The 22,473-nt window shown below is 39.4% G+C and overlaps 1 protein-coding gene and 1 long non-coding RNA gene across 3 annotated transcripts; one reads left to right on the forward strand and one right to left on the reverse strand.

Annotated features, from left to right (window-relative positions):
- Positions 1–464: 464 nt before the first annotated feature.
- Positions 465–20,204, reverse strand: ube2d2 (ubiquitin conjugating enzyme E2 D2). Of its 2 annotated transcripts, XM_004073569.3 has the most exons (7): positions 19,917–20,204; positions 18,157–18,220; positions 9,165–9,196; positions 6,971–7,048; positions 6,724–6,829; positions 6,554–6,647; positions 465–1,929 (listed from the first exon to the last, which is right to left on the reverse strand). In XM_004073569.3, the coding sequence occupies exons 1-7, from the start codon at positions 19,938–19,940 to the stop codon at positions 1,884–1,886; spliced, it is 444 nt and encodes a 147-aa protein (XP_004073617.1). In that variant the 5' UTR covers positions 19,941–20,204; the 3' UTR covers positions 465–1,883. The 2 variants fall into 2 exon arrangements, with proteins under 2 accessions (XP_004073617.1, XP_011478810.1); XM_011480508.3 differs by having other exon boundaries at positions 6,724–7,048.
- LOC110015780 lies at positions 4,153–5,086 on the forward strand. Its single transcript, XR_002291044.2, has 2 exons — positions 4,153–4,897; positions 4,978–5,086. It is a non-coding gene; the product is annotated as an uncharacterized LOC110015780 (long non-coding RNA).
- Positions 20,205–22,473: the final 2,269 nt, after the last annotated feature.

Below are 22,473 nucleotides of genomic sequence, written 5' to 3' on the forward strand. Positions count from 1 at the left end.
CGTTTTCCCCGAGAGACATAACACTTCCGGATTAGTTTGCTTTGTTTATTGTAAACAAATCTTAATCTTTAAATTTACATAATAGACCATTTTTAGTGAATATATTTTGACCATGAAATAAACCCATTTCCAGACGTCACCGTGATCATTTATTTTGTTGGGTCTCAGTTTCCGGATATGTTTGTAAACAAATCATCCCCTTAGCACCATTGTATATTTTAATAGCAGCTTCTATGTTCAACAAGCTTAATAGAAAGTGGAAGTTATTATGTACCAACAACTACTTTTAAAAACCAGCAGAGGGCAGTAACATTTCCATTCAGACAGGCCAATTTATTAATTTATTTTATTATTCCTTAATTTCTTAACATATTTATAAACTTCAGTTACTAGTTTCACTAAAACCTGTTTTCCCACTGAGAAGAAAAAATTCCCAATAATTCATTCATGTTGAGAAACTAAAATTCCATGAAAGTCTTTTATTCATGACAAACAGTAACATGATGCTCATGTATTTTTTAGCACAGGGTAATTAATGTCTGGATGGGATCAGCCTTCCGAAGATGTTTAAGCGCGTGTGCGATATTGCTTTGATCTTTGCGCTGCCGCCTTCTGTAAATCCTGGCCAACAATGAATCAGCACAAGGGCACGTTTTTTTTTTTTTTTTTTACACAGTTTAATCAACACACAAAGCTCAACGAGCCTCTCAGGTAATTCAATATACAGAGGTTTTTGTGCAAGAAGAGTGTGTTTCTCCTCGCACCCAGAGCCCAAGCCAGTCCCATAGCCATTTAAGATGTTAGCCGCTAAATTTGAGATTTCGCAAAAAGAGAAAAATAAAAAATAAAAAGAACCAACGGAAAAGAAATAAGCAAACTAGAGAGTTACGGGGTAAGGAAATAAAAACACAGGTTAAACTAAGAAAAAAAATATTTGCTTAAATACCTGGTCTTCACCTTAAGAAGAAAGAAAAGATGGTGCTGATGACATGGGGTTACAGCTGTTCATGCATTTGTGTGTGCGCATGTGTGCATAAGGGGGTCCACTTGGGTGAGATGATATAGTATGACGATGGGGGAGAGGGGGGGTGAAGATAAATTCAAGTCCTTTCATAGAATCCAACAGAAGAGCAGAACAGGCTATGTGCATTTTATCATCTGACACCACCCACAATGACTTCTGGTTTGTTTGTCTTTTTCCTTTTTTTATTATAAAATACAGAGTGCCCTTTGACTCACGCGCTAAAACTGCTTTCTTGAATCATCACCTCTACGGATGGAGATTATCATGACAGCAGAAACAAGAAAGGGTGCGGTGTAAAAATCCCTCCATCTAATGTCTCCCCCCCCCCCACCTTTTTCTTGGAAAACAAGACAGGAAATAAAAAATGTAAAAAAAAAAAAGAAAAAAAAAGGTCCCCACATAAGCTGACATGTGGCCAAAGGAATGCTTTTAGTGATGGTGGGTGAGGATGAAGAGGGAGGAAGAATAACTGGAAACGCTGCTCAACCTACATAGTGACAAAGCTGAACTGAATTCAAAAGTCAGGACGTGTTTTCAGCTGTTGCGTATTTTTGTTTTATCTCATGTTTGGTATTCGATACGTACACTTCAGGGAGGGGTGGGGGAGCAGGTGAGCTGAGAGGCGGGGAAGACAGTCAAACGGATGGGGAACTATTGGGGGTGGGTGGGGTGGGGTGGGGGGTTTAGAGGGAACTCTGATGAAGGGGGCGGGCGTGGCTCAAAGAAAGCACTCCAATGGAAACCAACAAGTTTTAAACTTTTCTTTTGTTTGTACGGTTTTGTGTTTGTTTTCTCTTTACATCTGAAGCTCCCCTAGCCGTATGTCGTAGAGGTGGTTGGCAATGCTTCTACCGCAGCACTACATTGCATACTTTTGTGTCCATTCCCGAGCTATTTTGTTGTACCTGTGGAGACACAGAAGGAGGGGGAGGGGGGAGGTTCATTAGAGGTTTCACTTACTAAAGTTAGAATATAATAAAAGAAAAAGAAGCAAGATATCAAAGACGGCAGAAAGAATAAAACAAAAAGCATTTAAAAAAAAAAACAAGCAGGAAACTTTATCCACAAACTTTAGTTTTTGCTCCTCCTTGGCTGATCTACCGATGACGGCGATGAAAAAGAACTGAACGGTACAAACATGAACCACGATGTCAAAGCCTTAAAAACCCCAATCAGGATGGAGCTAAAAACACTCAAGAGGCATGATGGGTAAAGCCTGAACCATTTTAACGTCAGAGCTTTAGATCCAGTGTTTACATTCTTTTGACTTCCATAACTCTTCAACCATTAATGGAGTTCCAGCAGATTCTGAAGCATTGCGCTGATAGAAGTGTTTACATATTGATTGTAAATCAGCTGATTCTGTCGTAAAGGAAAGCTGATTAAAAAAGAGATGCTTTTCTCTGAGTCAGAACAGCCGCACACCGTTTATGTCGACTGCATAAACGGTCTGAGTTAAAATAGGTGAGAGGTTATTTTAAGTTCCCCTCCAATAAAAATCAAGTTTTTGACACGTGTGTGTAAAAGAGAACAAATGTAGCCAAAGTGATAGAGTTACTCCTTTTAAATTGCTGTCAATCAAACCAAAGCTGCTCGGTTTGAATTGATGAGGTCCAGGAGCGCATTGCTCAAGCTCCCCGATCCGCCCCGTCCAGGCGCGGGGGGGGCGACGACGACATGATGACACATTGCTGCATTCCCCACACGTATGTTAAGATCCTCCAAGGCTGGATTTGAATGTTGGTATTTAAAATGAAACCTAAAGTCCCAAATGTGTTCTCCGCATTTGTCTTCTCTTTCTGACAGAGTTTAAGGCTTGTTGTACCAGCCAGAGAGGTTAAAAATAAAACAAGAAATAAAATCAGGGAACCTTTTTTATTATTGACCCAATGAGCATAATCCAGTGCTATGAGAGAGTTTTGGCACCCCTGATCATGTTCCAGATTTTCCTTCATAAATCATTGGTTGTTTGGATCATCAATTTCAGTTAAATATATCATATAGCAGATGAACACTGTGATATTTGAGAAGTGAAATTAAGTTTATTGGATTTAAAGATGCATGTGCAATAAATACTTAAACAAAAATATGCAGGTGCTTAAATTTGGGCATCCCTGTTTTATTGATTTGACAACTTTTAGCAATAATTATTGGAACACAAAATTTGTTTTATAAGCTCATTGACCCTTGACCTACATACACATGTGAAGAGGTATTTAAGGTGGCCAAGAGCAAGTTTTTCTCCTCTTTGCATCTTTTCTGAAGAGTGTCAACATGGGAACCTCAAAACAGCTGTCAGATCACCTGAAAACAAAGATTGTTCAACATCATAGTTTAGGTGAAGGATCCAAAAAGCTTGCTAAGAGATTTCAGCTGTCACTTTCCACTGTGAGGAATATAGTGAGAAAATGGAAGACCACAGGCACAGTTCAAGCAAAGGCCCGGAGTGGCCGGCCCAGAAAAATCTCAGATAGGCAGAGATGGTGAGAACAACCAAAGTCCACCCACAGAGCAGCTCCAAAGACCTACAACGTGATCTGGCTGCAGATGGTGTCACTGTGCATCATTCAACCATTCAGCGCACTTTGCACAAGGAGGTGCTGTATGGAAGAGTAAGTCTTTTCTGCGCACATGCCACAAACAGAGTCGCTTGAGGTCTGCTGAAGCACATTTGGATAAGCCAGCTTCATTTTGGAATAAGGTGCTGTGGACGGATGAAACTAAAATGGAGTTATGTGGACATAACGAGGGGCGGTTACTACCCACAGTACAATTTGGTGGCGGTTCCATCATGCTTTGGGGCTGTGTGGCCAGAGATGTTTCGTAAAGAGGAATGGTCCAAAATACCTTCAACCAGAATCCAGGCCCTTATTGGAGGCTATAGGAAGCGATTGGAGGCCGTCATTTCTGCCAAAGGAGGAAATACTAAATATTGATGGCATGTTCCTGTTGGGATGCCCCAATTTAAGCACCTGGCTATTTTTGTTTAAGTATTTATTGCACATGCATCTTTAAATCCAATAAACTTCATTTCACTTCTCAAATATCACAGTGTTCATCTGCTAGATGATATATTTAACTGAAATTGATGATCCAAACAACCAATGATTTATGAAGGAAAATCTGGAACATGATCAGGGGTGCCCAAACTCTCTTCCCACTGTAAGTATCATAAAGTTCAGGAGTAGAATAGTGTGAGCATCAAATCAGTTCTGAGCCACAGCCAGAGCTGCTGCAATGTGGCCTAAATTATAATCATTCAAAGCATTTTTCATGGGCTCAAAGTTATTTTTTGTGTGTAAGTTTATGAAACAGCAGGGTCTGGTACACACATCTGTTTAGTCATTCTGTCCTAAAAGTGTCGATTTAGAACCGAAAAATGTCACTTTTCACCGTTTATCGCTAGAGGGAAACTTTAGCGTCCACTTTCCAGTCGGTGTCGTTTTTATTTATTTACTTTTTATTTCTGTTCAACAATAAACTCGTCCCTTATTCTCCTGAGTACCAGCAATGTAAATTTGTACGTTTTAGAAAAGAAAGAAAAGAAGTAAAACTTCAAGATTTAAAGTTGTACATTTATAAGATTAACGTGGAAGTGAGCATAAAGAGAACGCCATGCAGCAGCAGACAGACTAAACTCAGTTGAACAGGTGAGCTGAATGTTTATTGATAACATTATAAATGTTTGGAAGCTCCTTTGTTTGATTTATGAATGTTTTATTTATTGATGGACTGTTTGCAGGATCTCTGCAGCTCATTGATGAAGACATCGGTCTCCCTGCAGATGTTTACTTCAATCCTTTCTTCCTCCACCAAAGACCAGATCTCTACGTCTGTGTGATGCTTCTGTCTGAGGATGAGGAGCACTTTCTGGTATTTTCAACGTTCTAGTGCTAATATAAAAGACTGTTTTCTTCTTTGTTTTATGTTGAAACGGGACGTTTCATCTGCAGGAGGGGGCGTATGTAACGGTTTACACATTGATGTTCGGATGACAGGTTCATGACGTAATGAGACAAATGGATCTCTGGGAAATTAAAGTAGCGGTCCTCTTCACCCAAACGCGTCTCTGAGCTCCTTATTTTACACGTGAAACTCCGTAAAGCCGTAAAGTCGGCTACACTGACAAGAATTTGGTTTTGAGTCGCCAAAAGGTTCAGAATTTCTTCGTTTTTGAAACCTACCTGGAAACAAAGCTTCACAAAACGCTCCACATCCTTTATCTTAAAGGCCCGTACACACCAGGACGAATATTCGCCAGGCGTTATTCACCAGCGTTTTTCGCCACGTTTTTTGTGTTCACACCCAGGCGATTTTTGCTGACGATGAGCCGAGCGAACATGCAATTTCATTCCCTGACATTAGATGGCGCTTAATGTAAACAGAAATACTCCTGTACACAAGGTGGCGCTGCGCAACTTTACGCTTCTTAAAGTCGCTTTTCACTCAGAAGAAGAGAGCAAGTATTTACGCGCTTGTCAGAATAATACAAAGAAAACATGAATATTTCCAGCACCAGTAGCTCCAACTGGTGCTTGGTTCGGGGATATTTTAGAATTTCCGTCATTATTTCTTCGCGGCAGTGTAGACGCTACTTGGCGTCTATCTTCTTCGCTGGTATGTGTGCTCAGCAAGGCAGTTTTGTGTTTGAGCGCCCCGAAGTTGTGTTTTACTGTAACTTCAGAAGCTCCAGACACGTGTGCAATAGCGCCATTCTCATTGGTCGAATAGATTTCGATGCGAGGCGTCCAAAAAAAAAAAAACGAACCCGTTTGGTTTTTTTTTACGCTTTGACGCATGGCGTTTTTTTCGCGTCGGTGTGCACACTCACATTGGTGCCCTTTGTTTAGTCACGAGGCGTTAAATTCGTCCCGGTGTGAACGGGCCTTCAAGCACGGCTCAGATAAATAGAAGACTTTGCTGAAGCGGGTTAAATCTATTTCGACTTTACGCTAATCTCGCCATTTTGACATTTTCTCCTGTGAGGAACAAAAAAAACATTATCCTCCAGAGTTTTTTCTCAATGTGGCCCTAAAACTCAGTCGTAAAATGTGTTATCTGTGGAGAATATTTTTAAACCCGAATATCTCCCAACTGCAGCATACTACTGAATTTCATTTTAGTGTCTACAGAAGACATTTGGGGTCTTTCAATGATAACAAATGTAAAGGGGCGGAGCTCTGGCAATTTTAGCTTTTGGTGAATCTAAAAAATGTTTAGTGGACAATTTATTTTTCTGGTAGTTCGGTGGATTATGCGAGAATCTCACAAAGATTAAATTAGTTTTAGGAAAATATTTTAAACACTTTGCACAACCTGACACTCATTTCGCGTGAGGCCATTACGTATAGCTGCCATCAAGAATGTTGCGTCTTTTTATGATCGCAAATTTTTACTGCTTGAAAACCTTCAGAAAATCAAGTAAAACATTGTGTTCATTTAGCACAGTCAGAGAACAGAAGTCATCTTTTTCAAGATCGAAGATCAAAGTAAAAACCTTCACAGGAAAACGCAAACTCAGCCACGTACTTTTCCCTGTCAGTCTTGTAGATGCGGGCGATCTCGGGTACTAAGGGGTCGTCCGGGTTCGGGTCACACAGCAGGGAGCAGATAGACAGAAGAACTGCAACACAGCGCAGACAGATGTGAAGTCTCTGCAGGCCACGCAGGAAACGCAGCTCCGTTGGATTGTGACTCACCTTTGGAGATGGTGAGAGCTGGAGACCACTGTGATCGCAGGATGTCAAGACAGATGCTGCCATTGCTGTTGATATTTGGGTGGTAGATTCTTGTGGTGAACGCGACCTGAAAAGAGAGAAGAGAGTGAAAAGGCGGGGGAACAACAAGCTGTAGGGGGTTAGAGCTGAGACCAGCTTCACAGGGCGAATGCTCTGCGTGGATCCATACTCGATTACCCATCATGCCCGTGTGTGTTTCCTGGCTTACCTTTGGCGGTTTGAAAGGGTAGTCTGTGGGGAAGTGAATGGTCAAGAAGAAAACCCCGCTCTGGTAAGGACTGTCATTCTAATGGAGGGGAGGGGGGAGACAACAACAGCCCCGTTTGATTAACTGCGACAAACACATTCATGCACAAAAAAACAAACAACAACAAAGATCAAACCTGTTGCTAGAGGGCTGCAACAAGTTTTTGAATCCTCTGATATTTGCAATATGTTCCTGAAAATTTAATTCTAAATAATGGCGACGGCTGAGATAGCTGATTCACGAGCTTTATGAATATAGTAGCGTATAGTTAAAAATAAACTTCAGGCACTGAAACTATTGCTTCAAAATGCTGAATAATGTTGGATTTTAAGTATATAAATGAATAACCGAATGCGCTACCGTCACTGCCGGTAAATCAATCTTTAAAGTAAAGTTTTAGTGAAGGGTCTAATTTTCAAAATAAAACTATTACCGTATTTTCACGACAAAAAAGGCGCACTTAAAAGTCTTGTTTTTTTCCAAACTGTAGGGGCCGCATGTGTTGTTGTGGTGTGTAGAAGAAGAGGGCATGGGAACGGGGGAGGGGAGTGCGGGCGTGAACAACACAACAACATTGTTTAAAACAAGGCTGAAGCAGTTTAAACTATCAGCCACATGGAGGAACATGGAAGCAGCTGCAGAGATTTCAAGACGAATGAATCCATGGTTCACAAGTGGAGGAAGCTGGAAAACGAACTCCGACAGTCAAGAAGAGTTGCCGCGGAAAAAAGGCAACTCGAGTGCTGGATCAATGATCAGTGATCAGCTTGGAGAAGCTTCTCTATAGTCACCATTCCACTGAGGGCAGTAACGCTTACAGAGGAAGCTTTTGCTTTAGTTTTATTAAACAACGTCATCTTTCCATCCGGGCGAGGATTATGGTGCCGCAGCGACTTCCAGCGGATTACAATGAAAAGCTGCCCATCTTCTGCTCATACTGCAGAGAGAAGATCGCAGACAAACACCTCCAGCCCAGCCACATCAAAAACATGGACGAGGAGCTGCTGACAACCGACATCCAGGTGAGTCACAATGTCGAGAAGAACGGCAGCGCAGTAGGATACGCACAACGGGGCAGGAAAAGTCGGCTGTTATTGTTGTGGGAGGCAGCGCCGGGCGAGTTACGCCAAAATCTGTGAATGGATTGTAGAAGCTTGGGCTAACGTGTCTGCTTGCACAGCCTTCAAAGTGCAGAAAAGCCGGCGTCATTGATGAGGAGCCGCACGGCAACGAGACGGACTCTGACGATGACGAAAGGCAACCTGGCGGGTTTTTTCGAAATTTAGCCAGGCTGTTCATTTCAGATACAGAAGACGAGGACTTTGATGGATTTTTGGATGCCAATTGAGGACTGAAAAAATGAAAAATAAATCACAACCAACTCAGTTTTGCTTCAGCTGGCTTTTTAAAACACACACCAGCATGCATGTTTTACCGGTATGTGTTAACGTGCCGGCGCCTTAAAACCCGGTGTGCCTTTTGAATGTGTCAAATACCGCAAAATCCCCCCATAACTGAGACCGTGCCTTATAACCCAGTGCGCCCTACGGTCGAGAAAGGACAGGAAGTGTTTTCTTGTAGATGGGAAAAAAAAAGTGACTGTAGTTCAGCTTACTGAAATGAGTGTTGAAAAACGATTTGGCTTAAAAATAGTTATTCAAATATTTATTCAAAATATTTTGAATAAAAAATATCATACATTTAGGGTGATTATAAAAATGTCATGACTGTGTGCTAGCACCAGAACGCATCTGTAAAGTATTATTCAAGTGTGGCAATTTTTTGGGGGGTTATTTGATAATTTTATTTTATTTACCTACAGTGATAATAGCACAATCGGTTTGCTTCATTTATATACATAATTAAGATCAAAAGGTCAGTTTGTGAAGCACGTCTGATGTGTTTTGTTGATTCTGATCTCCTGTTCTAAATAAAAGGTATGGTGATTTTTTACTTTCATACATCTAGTAAAAAGACAAACAAAAGATCAGAATCGTGGGCAGATTTGTGAATTGGCTCAACACAAGTGATGATAAACAACCCAATGCTACAAAAAGACAATAACATTTCCTGAAAGTGATCAAACTGAATTCTTGTAAAGTTACACTTGCAAAACCAAAGCATTCATCATAAAAACGGTCATGTGACTACTTACAGGTCCCATTATTGTGGCTTGCCAGTGAAACACTAAAAAACAAAACAAGAGAAATTGGTCAGAAAACAGGAAGAACAGGAAAAACAACCGAAAAAATATGATTTAACTGCGGGTTTCTGTAGAAACTCTTTCAGTAGGTGAATCTCAAAAATATTTCTGCCAAAAATTCTACCTAATCAATAATTATGGCTGCAGATTACTATCAAATTCCTTCCTCAAGGGGATTTTAATACAAACAATCATTCAGACGCATATTGTTTGTTTACGACTCAAAGTTATAGTTCATAAATATAGATTGCTAAATCAATACTTTGGGGTTATAAAAAGCTTTTCGCAGCGACAGTGAGGCAGTGTTAAAAAAATGTCTTTACATCCACGTTTTGGTCCCAGCATGAGACTCTGCTCAGCTGGTGGTTTATTTTGTTTTTGCTTTTACTTTTATTTTACTTTTAGTTGTTGTTTTAAATTCTTTGAATATTAATGTATGTTCCTGTTAAGGTGCCGTAGGAATAAAAGTGAATCCATTTTCTTATAGTGATTCAAAGTAAACGTATTTTAACATCAAAAACCGACAAATGTTCGAAAAACAAAAACAAAAAACAGAATCCCTTCAAAAACAAGATAAATCCAAACATTTGATCATGTGATGTTTTCAACCCTTTCATAATTTTAACTATTTTGAAAGTATCTATGGGTTTAAGGCTGTAAATAGGTGAGGTTAGAACAGAAAACAAAGCAGGATTTTTAAAAAAGAAAAGAAATCCACAATAATTCTGGTGGAACTACTTCAACACGTCACAGCCTCCTGCTGAGCCATGAAAACAAACTGCCAGATGAAAAAATTACAAAACACCACAGCAATTATTTATGGCATGACAAGCAGCCGCACTTCATTGTCGTGTGATTAGTCCGACGCTGGATGGCAGGAAATGTCACGCATAGAGACATCTTTACCACAGACCTTTCCACTTAGTGCACTTCTTGATTTTTAAAATGGGCCTGACAATCAGGATGGAGCACAGAAACATGGAAAAAGTATTTAAATGACCAAAACCAGAAAGGTGTTTGGCTTTAGAACGCTTTTATTATCTTCATATTTTGCCGAGCTGTGCCTCTGTCTATGAAAAGAGCAGGTGTGGCGACACTCAGGGGAATTGAATCCTTTCCAAGTAAAGGCCAGCTGCTGGTAAATTCAGAGGTTAACCATGAGGTTGATTATTATCAAAGTGGAAAAACGTGGTCTAAACCTCGAAGAGCTGCTTAAGTTTAGACAGAAAAAGATCATTCTTTATAATAATCGTGTCAGCTGTTGGTGTGCCAACATCAGAGCTGTGACTCCTCACGGATATGTTACTTTTAAAACTTTCCTACTTATGAAAAGAGGAATTCCTTTAGTGTCTACTCACCATGTTAGAAGAACAGTTTATCAAAGTTGTGTTCAAAGAAACATGAAGATTCAAACGTTAGGATTCAGACTACGCTTGAGTATGTGTAGTGGCTGGATGGCTCCGTTGGCTGCCTTTGGGACTGGCAGATGGGATATCAGGGTTCATTTCCCAGGGGGCAAGACCCTTCACACTACTGCCCAACTATGAAGCTACAAGGGGGCACAAGTCTGGGTCTCCCTGTGGGGTCCCCAACCCGGATAAAATACAGGGTTGAGTCAGGAAGGGCATCCGGCGTAAAAACTCTGCCAAACTACCCGTGCGACTCAGTGAAAGCTGATTTGGCGATTCATGCCAACAGCTAAGCTCATTGTTTTACGCTTTAAGTCGTGTAGCCTGCTTTCAAGTGGTAACGCTGTGGACTTTCAACAAGCTCACTACTGAGGCAAGAGTGTGGTTCGAAAAAAAAAAAAAAAAAAAAAAAAGAGTGGTTGCCATAGAAACATCAACTTAGACCAACTAAAACAAATGAATTGACTTCATGTGGTTGGAGCCAGAAGTAGGCCATTTTCTATGGGTGACATCAGACTCGCCCACTCAGTCCAGCTCTCTTATACAGTCAATGGCAGCTACCTAAACTGTTCTCTCTGCTGATCTCTCTCTCGTAAATTTATGACACAACCCGTGAAGGTTACAATGAGTAGAATGAAGCGCGTTTGGGCTTTAACGTTTCTGCATGACAACAGTTTGAGGCTGGAGGTGACTTGGTTTCTCAGGTCAAGCCATAAAAACAGAAATAGAAATTTGTGACGTTGCTAAAAGCAAATCCAGCAACTTGGGTCTTGCAAACAACTGAAACTGTAACTGAAGAGCTCAAAAGATTTACAAAAACCCAACCCAAAAACTCTGACCCCAGCAGTAGCTACACCTCTGTCCATGCCCTTTTTGAATCAAGTTTATGTAATATCAGAACCTGCTGTCAGCTAATCAACACATCACATCAACACAGACTCAGAGCTAGAGAACTGAAAACAGAGCAGACAGTATGATGGAGTTTAACTCTTAGTAACTAGAGGTGCTCAGCAGGTGGGAGTTCCAACAAAGCATTACAGCCATGAAGGCTCTTGATAAATGGACCAGACTGACATGTTGTGGCTAACTAACATTAGTGCACATGCCTCATTGTTCACTTCTATACGTTATAAAATAAATACAGTGGTACTTCACTTTATCAGAGTTCAACTTTTGCAGTCTCGCAGTTTTATTCCCCATCCTCTTAAATGACACATTGTGTTCTGCATCCTGATATGCTGAAAGATCATTGTCAATCGATTACCTCTGTGCCGTGTCTCCTGTACAGAATGCTTTGAGTTTGGCAAATCTACATGAACTTTCAATCATGAGCAGATCTTCCTTTTCATTCTATAATACTGGGAGTGTTTGAACTTTCAGAGAGAGAGAGCGAAAAGTGTGAAAATGTCCATGTGTTTGAGAAAAGTATATAAAATGTATAGTGAGGGTTATTAAAGCCTTAAAACATCCATGATTATTGTAAAAAATAGAGATAATTTTTAGATCTGGTCTGTCGCAGGTTTGTTTTGGAATATAACTCCTGCAAACAAAAGGTGAACACTATTCAGTAGCAGTGACTTCATTCTAGAACTTGAGTAAAAAAAACTAAAGGGGAAAAAAAAAATTTTTAATCAATGGTCAATGTTTGTGTCAGAGAAAAGCAGACGGATTAAATAAAACTTCTGACTAAAGCTACTTCCTACACAAACATTCTTTATTTCTTGTACAAGATCTACAGAAGATCTACAGGAAACGTCCTACCTGTCATTGAAACCAAGATTACATTATTAAGTATTGAGGTAAACTTTTGTTATTGACTCAATACTTGTTTTCTGCATAATTATACCAATAGATTCTTTAAAACGGGATTTACAGCATCAAACATTTTTACTTTTAGTCCAGAGTTTGTTTTTGAAATGATCTTGCCCTGAGTACGACTGTGGTGTTAACTCCACATCCTTGTACCTGCATGTTACGTCTGCCGTCCACACACAGCAGCGAAACCCTGGAGAACCAGCTTTTCAAAGTATGCAGTGAACTTCAACACAAAGTCAACTGTGGAGATAAACGTGACGCGGAGCAGAAAACCAGAGCAGCAAAAATGTAAATGCAACGTGCTCGCATTAGAAACATTTTGCATAAGCCCAGCAGATAGTTGGTCCTGAAAGCTTACCTCTGCTGGTATAGCAGTGATGGTTGTAGAGCTGGACTGTTAAACAAGATCTTAGAGTGAAATGTTGCTAAAGGAATGGAGAAGAAGAGTTCTGGTGACCATTTCTAAGAAGGGAGATATTCAGAGTTGTTGAAACTACAGAAAAATAAAGCTGATAGGCTGAGGTCAGAAATGAACATTTAGGAGTAACAGTTTCATTCCAAGAAAGAGCTTCACAGAAGCAATTTTTGCTTAGGATGGTGCTGGGGAAGAACAGAGAGGGTCAGCGGGGGCTACGTTGTGTCTTTGTAGATCTACAGAAAGTCTGACAGGATACAAAGAAAGGAGCTGTGGTTTGTAATAGGAAGTCTGGACACAGTAGCACAGAAGATTGGGAGAGAGGACTTTGCTGGAATGAGAGCTGGAAGACGGTGAGACGTGCTGTAGCAAAGGAGCAGTTTAAGGTGGAGGTGGGACTGCATCAAAGATCAGCTTTGATCTCCTTGCTTCTGTGGTGATGGACAGACTGACTATTAAGTTACACAGTCGTCTTTTTGAATCACGATATTTGCAGATGACATTGTGGTCTGTAGTGAAAGCAGGAAGCAGATGGAGGAACATCTAGAGAGATGGAGGTTTGGAAGGAGAGGAATATAGTCTTTACTCATATAACAATATAAAGAAGCAAATAACTGATCTCATCATCCATCATCCTCGTGATCCGTCTCTCTGATTTGGTTGCACCAAAGCATCAAACATAAATACCATAAGACTACAAACATTCACTAAAGGTAAAAGTTGGATTAAGGTAATAAATACAGTTATCTACTTTTGTATACAAGTTTTGGGTTTCTTCTCAGTTTTTTTTGCTTTTAAAAATTCTTAAACAAACACAACCATCAGATACTGCTACAAAATCCACCAATATTCATATTCAATATGTTGATCCCTGGAGGAACCCAGGTGTTGCAGCCCCAAAAACTATCAGGCAGCGTCAGTGTCGCTAATCCTCAGCGTGTTTATGTGAACCTCTGCAGCTGGTTGGGTTTGTTATTTGCATGATTGTTTTATAAAGTGGGAAATGTGTTTGTCTGAAAATAAGGTTTTGTTTGTCCACTTTGACCCGTCACTCATATCTATATAAAACCGGTCATGTGAACGCTCAACGGCTCTTGGAATAAAGGGCAGCGGAGGCTTAGAAACACCTATCGACGGCTGGAGGGTAGCTGGTTTGAGTCCCAGTAACAACAGGATTAAACCAGGATGAGACAGATGTGTGCAGCAGCATTTGCTCTAGCCCTGTGGTTCCCCCTGAGCAAGGCACAAGTTCAGGTTAACTCAGAGTTAAAACCTGCTGGAAGGCAATTGTTAGAATATATGAATCGATAATGTTTTGGCTTTTAAACGCCAGTTTCATCATCGGGGGTTGCTGGTTACAGTTTTGTTTAAAGTCTCAAAATTCAAACATTTGTAGAAAAATGAGTCAATTAAAAAGAATTTAAAAAAATAAAGATTTCCTCTCAAAGATTTATGTAAATGTGTCAAATCAAACAGATTCTATAAAGCAGACACAGCAGGGAGGGGTTTGACAATGCTTTACAGCCAATCAGGACTGCAAAGAATAAAAAAAGCGTTCAAAATTGCACTAAAAAAATCTGCTAAACCGCAAAAGATGAACTGTGATATAGCGAGGGAACACTATGCGTCTAACCCCAAACCCATTATCCCTTTGAAGAGATATGGTTGGATAAAAAACCCATCAGATTCTGTGCATTGAGTTCTGATTTAAGGAGAAAAGTTCAATTATGATTCACTGCTGAACACATCAGACCGGGTCCATGCCAGAGTCCAACTGATCTGTGTTCTGGCCTACTTCTGCAGGAGGAAGTCCTGATGCATTTTATCTCCTCCTGGGGAGTGGGAGTGCTTCCAGATTCCAGTTGGCTCATCCGTGCTCCTGTACCTGACCGTGTACCTCGTCTCTGGCTCGCCTCTACTACTGCTCCAACACCTGGCTGTGGATCCCGTCTCCGGCTCGTCTCGCCCCTCCAGCCGTCCCCCAACTGGACATTTGCTGGACTTTAAATATGTAGTTGTAGGGTTAGATAAGTTAATAGATAGTTCTCTGAGTTCTGGTAAATCGCCTGTCCGTCCTGGGGGAGGATCCCTCCTTCATGTGGACACCCCTGAGGTTTCTTTGTTTTTTCTGGAATCCGTATTTTTAGGAGTTTTTCCTTACCGCGAAGGGGGGGTCTAAGGGCAGGGATGTCCAGTTTAGTCTGTTTAGTTAGAGTTTAGTATTATCTTATTGAATTTTATGCATTTATGATCCTTTTTGATTGTATGTTTACCTTACAATTACCGGTACGAAGCCCATCGAGACGACTATTGTTGGGAATTTGGGCTATACAAATAAAACTGAATTGAATCTGAAGTCGTTTTGCAGCAACGATAATCATGAACTCTCTTTTTTTTTCAGGGCTAAAAAAAATGTTAATGTACAACTTTACAGCCAGGTTGCGATATATAAAAAAACAGAAGTACAATAGAATATATAATATGATATAGACACAGATTTTTCTAGGTTCAAATGCAATAATTTGATTTAACTTGGAAGATCCAAGAACTATTTTCTTCTGGACTTTTTAAAGTTAATTTGACAACTTTTTTTTTTTGGTTTTTTCATTTTTTGGCAGTGGTAGTAAACACCAGCCAAAACATTAAAAATAAGAACATGAAATAAAATTTAAAAAAAAAAAAGAAATAAAAAAAACAAAAACAGCCAAATTTGACCCTGTGGGCTGTTCAAAGTTAAAAACTGCTAAAAGTGGATGTAGCACATAAGCGAACAATATGAAATAATGTATGTCAGTGAAAACACACACACTGAGGGCTTCAAACTATGTTTACATTGTCTAACGCATGGAGTTACAAACCAACAACCTGCTCAGGTGAGAAGAAGACAGTCCTTCATGCTCCACCCAGGATTGTGTTTATCGTCACAACACCTAGACTCATGCTGTTTTTCAAAATAATGGCCTTTCGGTTTTTCTATCTGAAGAATTACATTTAATGGTAAAATTGTGTAGATGTGTATTATTTTCTACTTTAAGTTTTGTTCTGCAATTCTGAAAAATACAGCCAACCACATTCTTGAATACATATTCTTTAGTTAAATACAAGAAAGAAATTATGGAATTATTTTTAAAATATGAAGTAACAGTGACATGTAAAGACAGAACAAGTCAATAAGATTTCCATCAGACAAACTATCATCTGCAGGAAGATTGCCTTTAGCAGCCAGTTTTGTTTTAAATCAGCAGTTTATCAAAAATCTGCAGAACAGAACTACCATAAAGTGAATGAAGGAATGAGGAGAAAGCTCTGTCAATGCCATAACAATCGTGCATTTCAATTCATTACAGTCACCTGGTCAAAAACGAGGTTCTATCTTCCATCTTTAAAAAAGAAAAAACATACAGGTTTTCTTCAAATTCAAACACATTTTGTTTTGGTTTCTGTGTGGTTTACCATTAGCGGGGGGGGAATGTTTACTGCTTAATGCCAGCTCAGCAAAAATGAAACATTTATGAGGGACAACCGAAGGGACATTTTAGAAATGAAATCTTAAAATGGCCTCATATTTATGAAAGAATCTATAAACAGCAGCACTATAAGATAAAACCCTTACATCACACGCGTTCACTGAGCTTATGCATCTTTTTCAAGAAGAACTATTTACACACAAACTCTGAGTTAATGAATGTTTATCAACGCATAAAACAATAAATTGTTCACTTATTGTTACTTTTAACCTTCCCAGATCATTAAAGGAGAAGCTTTGAAGGAGAATCCTGTCTTTCTTTAAATAGATAATTCAGAAATATGGTTACATAGAAGGATCCTTGAATCTTGCCTAAACACTGATCACTTATGCAAAAAAATACTCCGTGAGAGAGATTTAACCTCACTGAAGCAAAGGAAGAGAACAAAAAGGGTAAAGATTTAGCATTTTTTTAAAGAACCTGATCTTAGAGCGCAATTTTAGAGGTCTGAACACTAAATCCAAACCAGTATGACAGAAAAAAACAAACATTGTTTTTGATTTGAATCAGGAAACAATGTTTCTCTCAAGAGGAAACCCCAGCCTTTCTTGAACGCGTTTACACAACAAACCTATGAACTACTTCCTTAAAGTAAAATGACCTATCCCTCGACTGTCTCTAATCTGAACAACAAGATGGCAATAAAGAAGTATATTTTAACGACACAAATTCTTAACCAAAAAAAAGGCTTTGAAACTATAAAAAGGTGGAAAACCACAAAGTGGTTAACTGTCAAGAGAATTTCAATAACATGATATTTATAATTGATCAGTCATATCTGAATTTTAGGTTAAAACACTTCAGTCTGTTGGATAGAAAAGATAAGTTTGTTTCCTTTATCTTTTTTACATCTGTTTTTTTAAAATACTAGTAATCATTGATGTTTTGTTTATATACAATGAAAATTCTTTATTTAACCAACCCACAGGTTAGTTTACGTCATTGCTTTATTGCAGGTTTTGCTTCTACTTCTCAACTAGTTGTTATAAACACTCAAATGATCCCCTGCTAAAGAAACAACTGAGAATTGCAGATTTAATCGATGCAGTTCATGAAGAAAGGAATCAAATCTTTTTGTTCTTCTGCCCACTATGTCATGCTGCTGCCATCAGGCAGACGTTAGAAAATCCCCTCCAGGCCCAGAAAATATATATTTACAATACATTTTCCACCCCCCCCCCCTGCAAAAAAGTTTGAAACATTTAAAAAATATATATCTTTGTTTTTATGTACCGTTTTACCAGGCTCTCAATTAAGGTCCCATTCCAATCATCTTTTGATCTACTGTAAAAGTGTTCCCAGTGGTCTTTTAGTTATGATTATAATGTGTTTAGCCAAAATAAAAAATCTGTCATTTTCTAGGATATAGTTTCTGTAGAGAGGCAGTAGAGAGAAAATCACCTCTGAGACATACAGTTTCGAGCAAAGTGCCAGCTCAGACGAGAAAAACAAAGACGTACATGGATCTATTCGTCTGCAAGTGGATGCTTCGGAATGGAGCAGAGAACAGAGCTTTTGCCCTGCTGATTGTGGTTTGTGCGTAACAAACTTTTTCAAACAGCATTTTTCTGTCTGCTCCTGCTTCACCACGATTTGAATAAATAAATACTCAGAGACACAGTTTTAATCCTAATTTTGTTTCTACATGTCCTTCATGAGGAAAAATGCTATAATATGTTAAAATCACAGAAAATACCATTTTTATTCTATCAATTTAAAGCAGTTTATTTTTTAGCGGATGGGGAATGAACATAAGTTAGGACTTCATGGCAACTTACTGTCATCTCCTACTGGTCCTGCAGAACACTGGGCTGGTGGGTCCCGTGCCAAATCATTTAACTCCTGATGCCAAAAAAATAAATATAAATAAAATAAAAACAGGGAGGGAAAGTCAATTGGTTAGGTTCTGCAGAAAAATGTGCTCATTTTTCACAACTTGAGCTAAAAGAACAGACAAAAACGATGTGTATTATGTTTAAACCACACTGTATATACAACAATCAATAGCAACAGACCGAAGAGAAATAAATACCTACAAAAAAAAACATCTAAACGCCTTCAGAGGAGTCCATTTACCCAGAACACATGCATCATTCTCGCTCAGACGCACATTTTAAGAGCACGGAAAGCGGCGTTCCTCTGACATAACAACGCTACTACTCTCAGTATAGCGCAGCAAAGCGTCGATTATTGCAGTGACCGCTATTATGCAACAAATATAAGCAGGTATTGCGCTCGGAGCGACCGATCTGCATCTGGACACTGCATCGATAGGCGTTTTGATAATTACAGACAGCTGTTCCACGGCGGTCCTCGCAGGCATCCAGCAGCAGCAGCCAGGCGCAAAACACGATCGTCGGAAACGCTACGTTAGCTTAACATGCTAACAGTCCGCGTTCGACGGGAACACCAAGATGTCAAGTGAAGGCGGACATTGTGTTCGCTTGTGTCAGACGCCTTCAGGCGTCGACGACCGTCAAAGGGAGAACCACACTGGGAACAAAACGAACCCTTAACTTACATTTGATAACTCAATCGAGGGGGCAGCTCGAAAATAACGACGAAAGCTGTTGTTAGCAGCTTACTATCAAAAGACGACCGAGGCGCGAGGCCCGTTTACGACTATGCTAACATTATCTAAACGGGCTAAAATGATGGATTCCTGTCCAAAACTCTGTTTTTTACCGCACAAAAATTCATATTTCCCCCTTAAAAAAGAACCACTGGCATAACTTTGTCGCCACTTCAAAATCTGACTTTTGAATAATACGGTAATAATAAATATATAAAATTAAACAAAATAAAAGCAAACATATAGTAGCTCAAAGGCTAGATCATGCTTCCTTCTACAGTAGTTACCTTATTTCTAAATAATAACATCAATAATATCGACCTCAAGTGGTTGAGGGAAAACAAAGCGTAGTTCACGAAATAAACGATAATCGCCATAATGAACCTTGCCGCTAGCCTAACATACGTCGCATTCAGCTCACATATCCGGCTAAGATGTTGGAGCACATTTATAAGGGTTTAAGTAAAAACTGAATAGTATTTTATGGCAACAACAAAAGAAAAACCCCAGGACACACAGATCTGCTACTGTCCGGCTAACCGCAAAGACATACATTTAGCTAGTTTGGCAGAGCTATCGGTGTTAGCATTCACCGGGTTGATATTGAGCATCGACAGCTGACACACGACTAGCGTCATTAATATAATACAACTGGCGCTACTTAACACACTACACGACAGCTATAAAGATATACATTAAGCAAATGAATCCGACTATGCAGAACTTCGACAGCGGCTACTACTACGCTGGACCATTTCTAACGGCACCAGTTAAAAGAGCGGCGCCGCTTTGGTTCTCTCTTTTTTGTCGTTACCAGCTCTTCACAGAGCCTGCATTGGCACACGAAACTCAGCTTCAGCGAAAATTATAATATTTCAGAATATGGTTACATATCTGACGAGTAGTGTTGAAATTTTACTCGCAATAAAACTACGAAATCCGGGGCCTCGTCGTCCACTTCCTTACCTTGTGAATTCTTTTCAGAGCCATTGTTGTGCTAGCGCTTGTGTTGTGTCGGGGAAAACGTGCGATTAAAATGGCGGTGGTACCACTATCCACTGCTGAATAGTACTGCTTAAGTATTCATAAAACACCGTGTAGGTATACAGAACTCACTGGTCGCTAACTAGTCGAACAACCAAACAAATTTTGAGGCGAAACTGAAAGATAGAAGGGGTAGAACCGCGGTCCTTCCTCCTACTGCAGCGGCTACCAAATCACTACGGCCTTGTTCTGTCAGGAGCACCAGCAATGACGCTTCCGATCTGGCCTTTTCAAAATAAAACTTGGAATTTCTTTGCAACTAATAAGATCTTGAAAAGATGGGTTGTTTATTTATTAGTCATGTAAAACTTTTTTTTAACAAGAACAAAAAAGAAACTTAAAAAAAAATTGGACACAAATGTTTAAATTTAAATTTTCAAGTTTCTTTCTTCAGAAGTGCTTGGTCCCTCAGATGGAGCTATTCTGTCTTGAGACTTTTGTTTTTTAAACCCATATGACTAAAATAAAATAAACTGAAATCAAATCAAATATGTGCCTGAAATGAAACATACATTTTCACACTATTTCCATAACTAAATTCACATTCTGCTAAGGGTCTTTCAAAGTAAATTTTCAAATGTTTTCAGCAGTTTCTTTCTTTTTCCTTCAGTAGACTGTGTTACTGATCAGTTATATTGTCACAGTATGTTTAGCAGCTGACAGCAAAAGAGAATCTGTATTCTCTCTGTACACCCCCAGCCAGCGAGGTCAATTGGGCCATATTTGGTTTAATAGTGGGCAGAAAATGTGGGCCCAGTTTCTGTGGTGGTGTTTGCCTGTTGTCCACCAGGCGGCTGCCCCTCTGAGTGCCCATTCGGGGCCCGCATTTTCTGCCCACATTTAAAACATATGGGGTCCACTTGGCCTTGCTGGCTGGGCGATTTCCTTTGTTTGCTTTCACCTGCTACCTTTTTCCATCTGTGATTAAATGAGAGGTTAGTTCCATCCTGGAGAGGGCACCATTGCTACACAAAGAAATGACCCTCTTGTCACTTGACAGTCACAAATGTGAGCTCATTTTGATATGAAGGCAGACACACAGACTCTTAAAAAACATTGCACGGACAGAATATGCAAACTTAAAGGTGATAGGTAAATATTAACCAGTGTTTTCATGGAATGGTAACAGTTCAGTCATTGTTCAAACTGCTCACCTGGGTGCTCAATTCAAATATCAATGTTTATTTGTTTTCAGGCAATGTATACACTTCTTATCAATACATCAGATTATTTGTACAAAATAAATGACATTTTAAAAATATAGAGGGTAAATGTGTGTATTATGATGCACACATTTAGTTGAGTTTATGCTCTCCTGAAATTGAAAAAACGTTCATCTTTGTTTATAAAGGGGAGATGTTTTGCTTATGTTGTTGAAAAACATTGCCATGTCAACCTTCATTTAAAAAAAAAATTCTCATTTGTTATTTTCTCCTGATTTACTTTAAAAATGAAAATTATATGGAATGCTTTTATTCTGAAAGCAGTCAAACCGTACCGGAAACTGTGTTTTTGGAAAGCACCTGTCACCGAGCTAACCCGCAGTGACGTGCGCGCTTCCAGCGCTGTGGGTGCACGCTGGTGATGTAGAGCTGAAACTGGCATCATTGTGCTTCTCAGACTGCATTTGCTGGAGGAACACAGAACCAAAATGTCTTCCTTGCTTGTAGTTTTTGTGAGGCCCTCTGATCTAAAAACGGTCCGCCACCACAGTTTTATGTGATTATGTGGACAGAGCACAGAAGCAAAGGAGCAGGAAAGGGTGGTGTGCACACACAAAAAAAAGAGAAGATGGGTTAAGCTCGACTCCGCATTGGAACAATTTATTCTTTCCCCACAATAAAACAACATGAATGATTAGAAAAGGTGCAGAAATTGTTCAGGGTTGATGCTCAAACACACGTTTTCTTAGTTCACACTGAACAGTGTTGAGAAAATAAAAGTGTATATTTTGTGTTGGGAAACATGCCAGTCATTGGACAACTTCACAGGACGGGATGATTTCATCCTGAGGCGTTTAAGTATCGAGTACACTCTGAAAAAGAAGACAAAAAAGGGATTCATTAGATTACAACCCTCAAATCTGAACTCCAGATGTCAGGCAAGGCGGCGTAAGAGTAGTGATATGGTGGATTTGATTTATTTGCTCAGAGGAGAGAGAAGCCACATTATGTGTTAGCTTTGTAGTAACCATTAATATCCATTTATTTCAAAATGTTTTTGCTTATTCTTTGTGCTCAAAGAAACAGATGTAAGCACAAGAATTCTTTATTATTATTTTATGACATTTTTTTAAATTTAACTTTTTATTAAAACATATTTTAAAATTAGCTAATTATTTTAACTTTAACAAGGAATGGTACTGTTTGTTTTAGATCATCAAAATGACTGATCTCAGTCATTTATGGAGTTTATATTAACCAGATTTAAGCCAATTAGATCCTGGATCCAGTTTACAATTAGACTGACAGCACGTCTT

Source organism: Oryzias latipes, chromosome 10 (assembly GCF_002234675.1).
Source record: "Oryzias latipes chromosome 10, ASM223467v1".
NCBI classification, from domain to species: domain Eukaryota; kingdom Metazoa; phylum Chordata; class Actinopteri; order Beloniformes; family Adrianichthyidae; genus Oryzias; species Oryzias latipes.

Coding starts and splice junctions, on each gene's coding strand:
- ube2d2 (XM_011480508.3), bottom strand. CDS start 19,940: ATGGCTCTGAAAAGAATTCACAAG. Junction 18,221..19,916: donor CTCTGAAAAGAATTCACAAG/GTAAGGAAGTGG, acceptor TTTTGGCATCAG/GAGTTAAATGATTTGGCACG. Junction 6,648..6,723: donor AGCTCTCACCATCTCCAAAG/GTGAGTCACAAT, acceptor GCTGTGTTGCAG/TTCTTCTGTCTATCTGCTCC.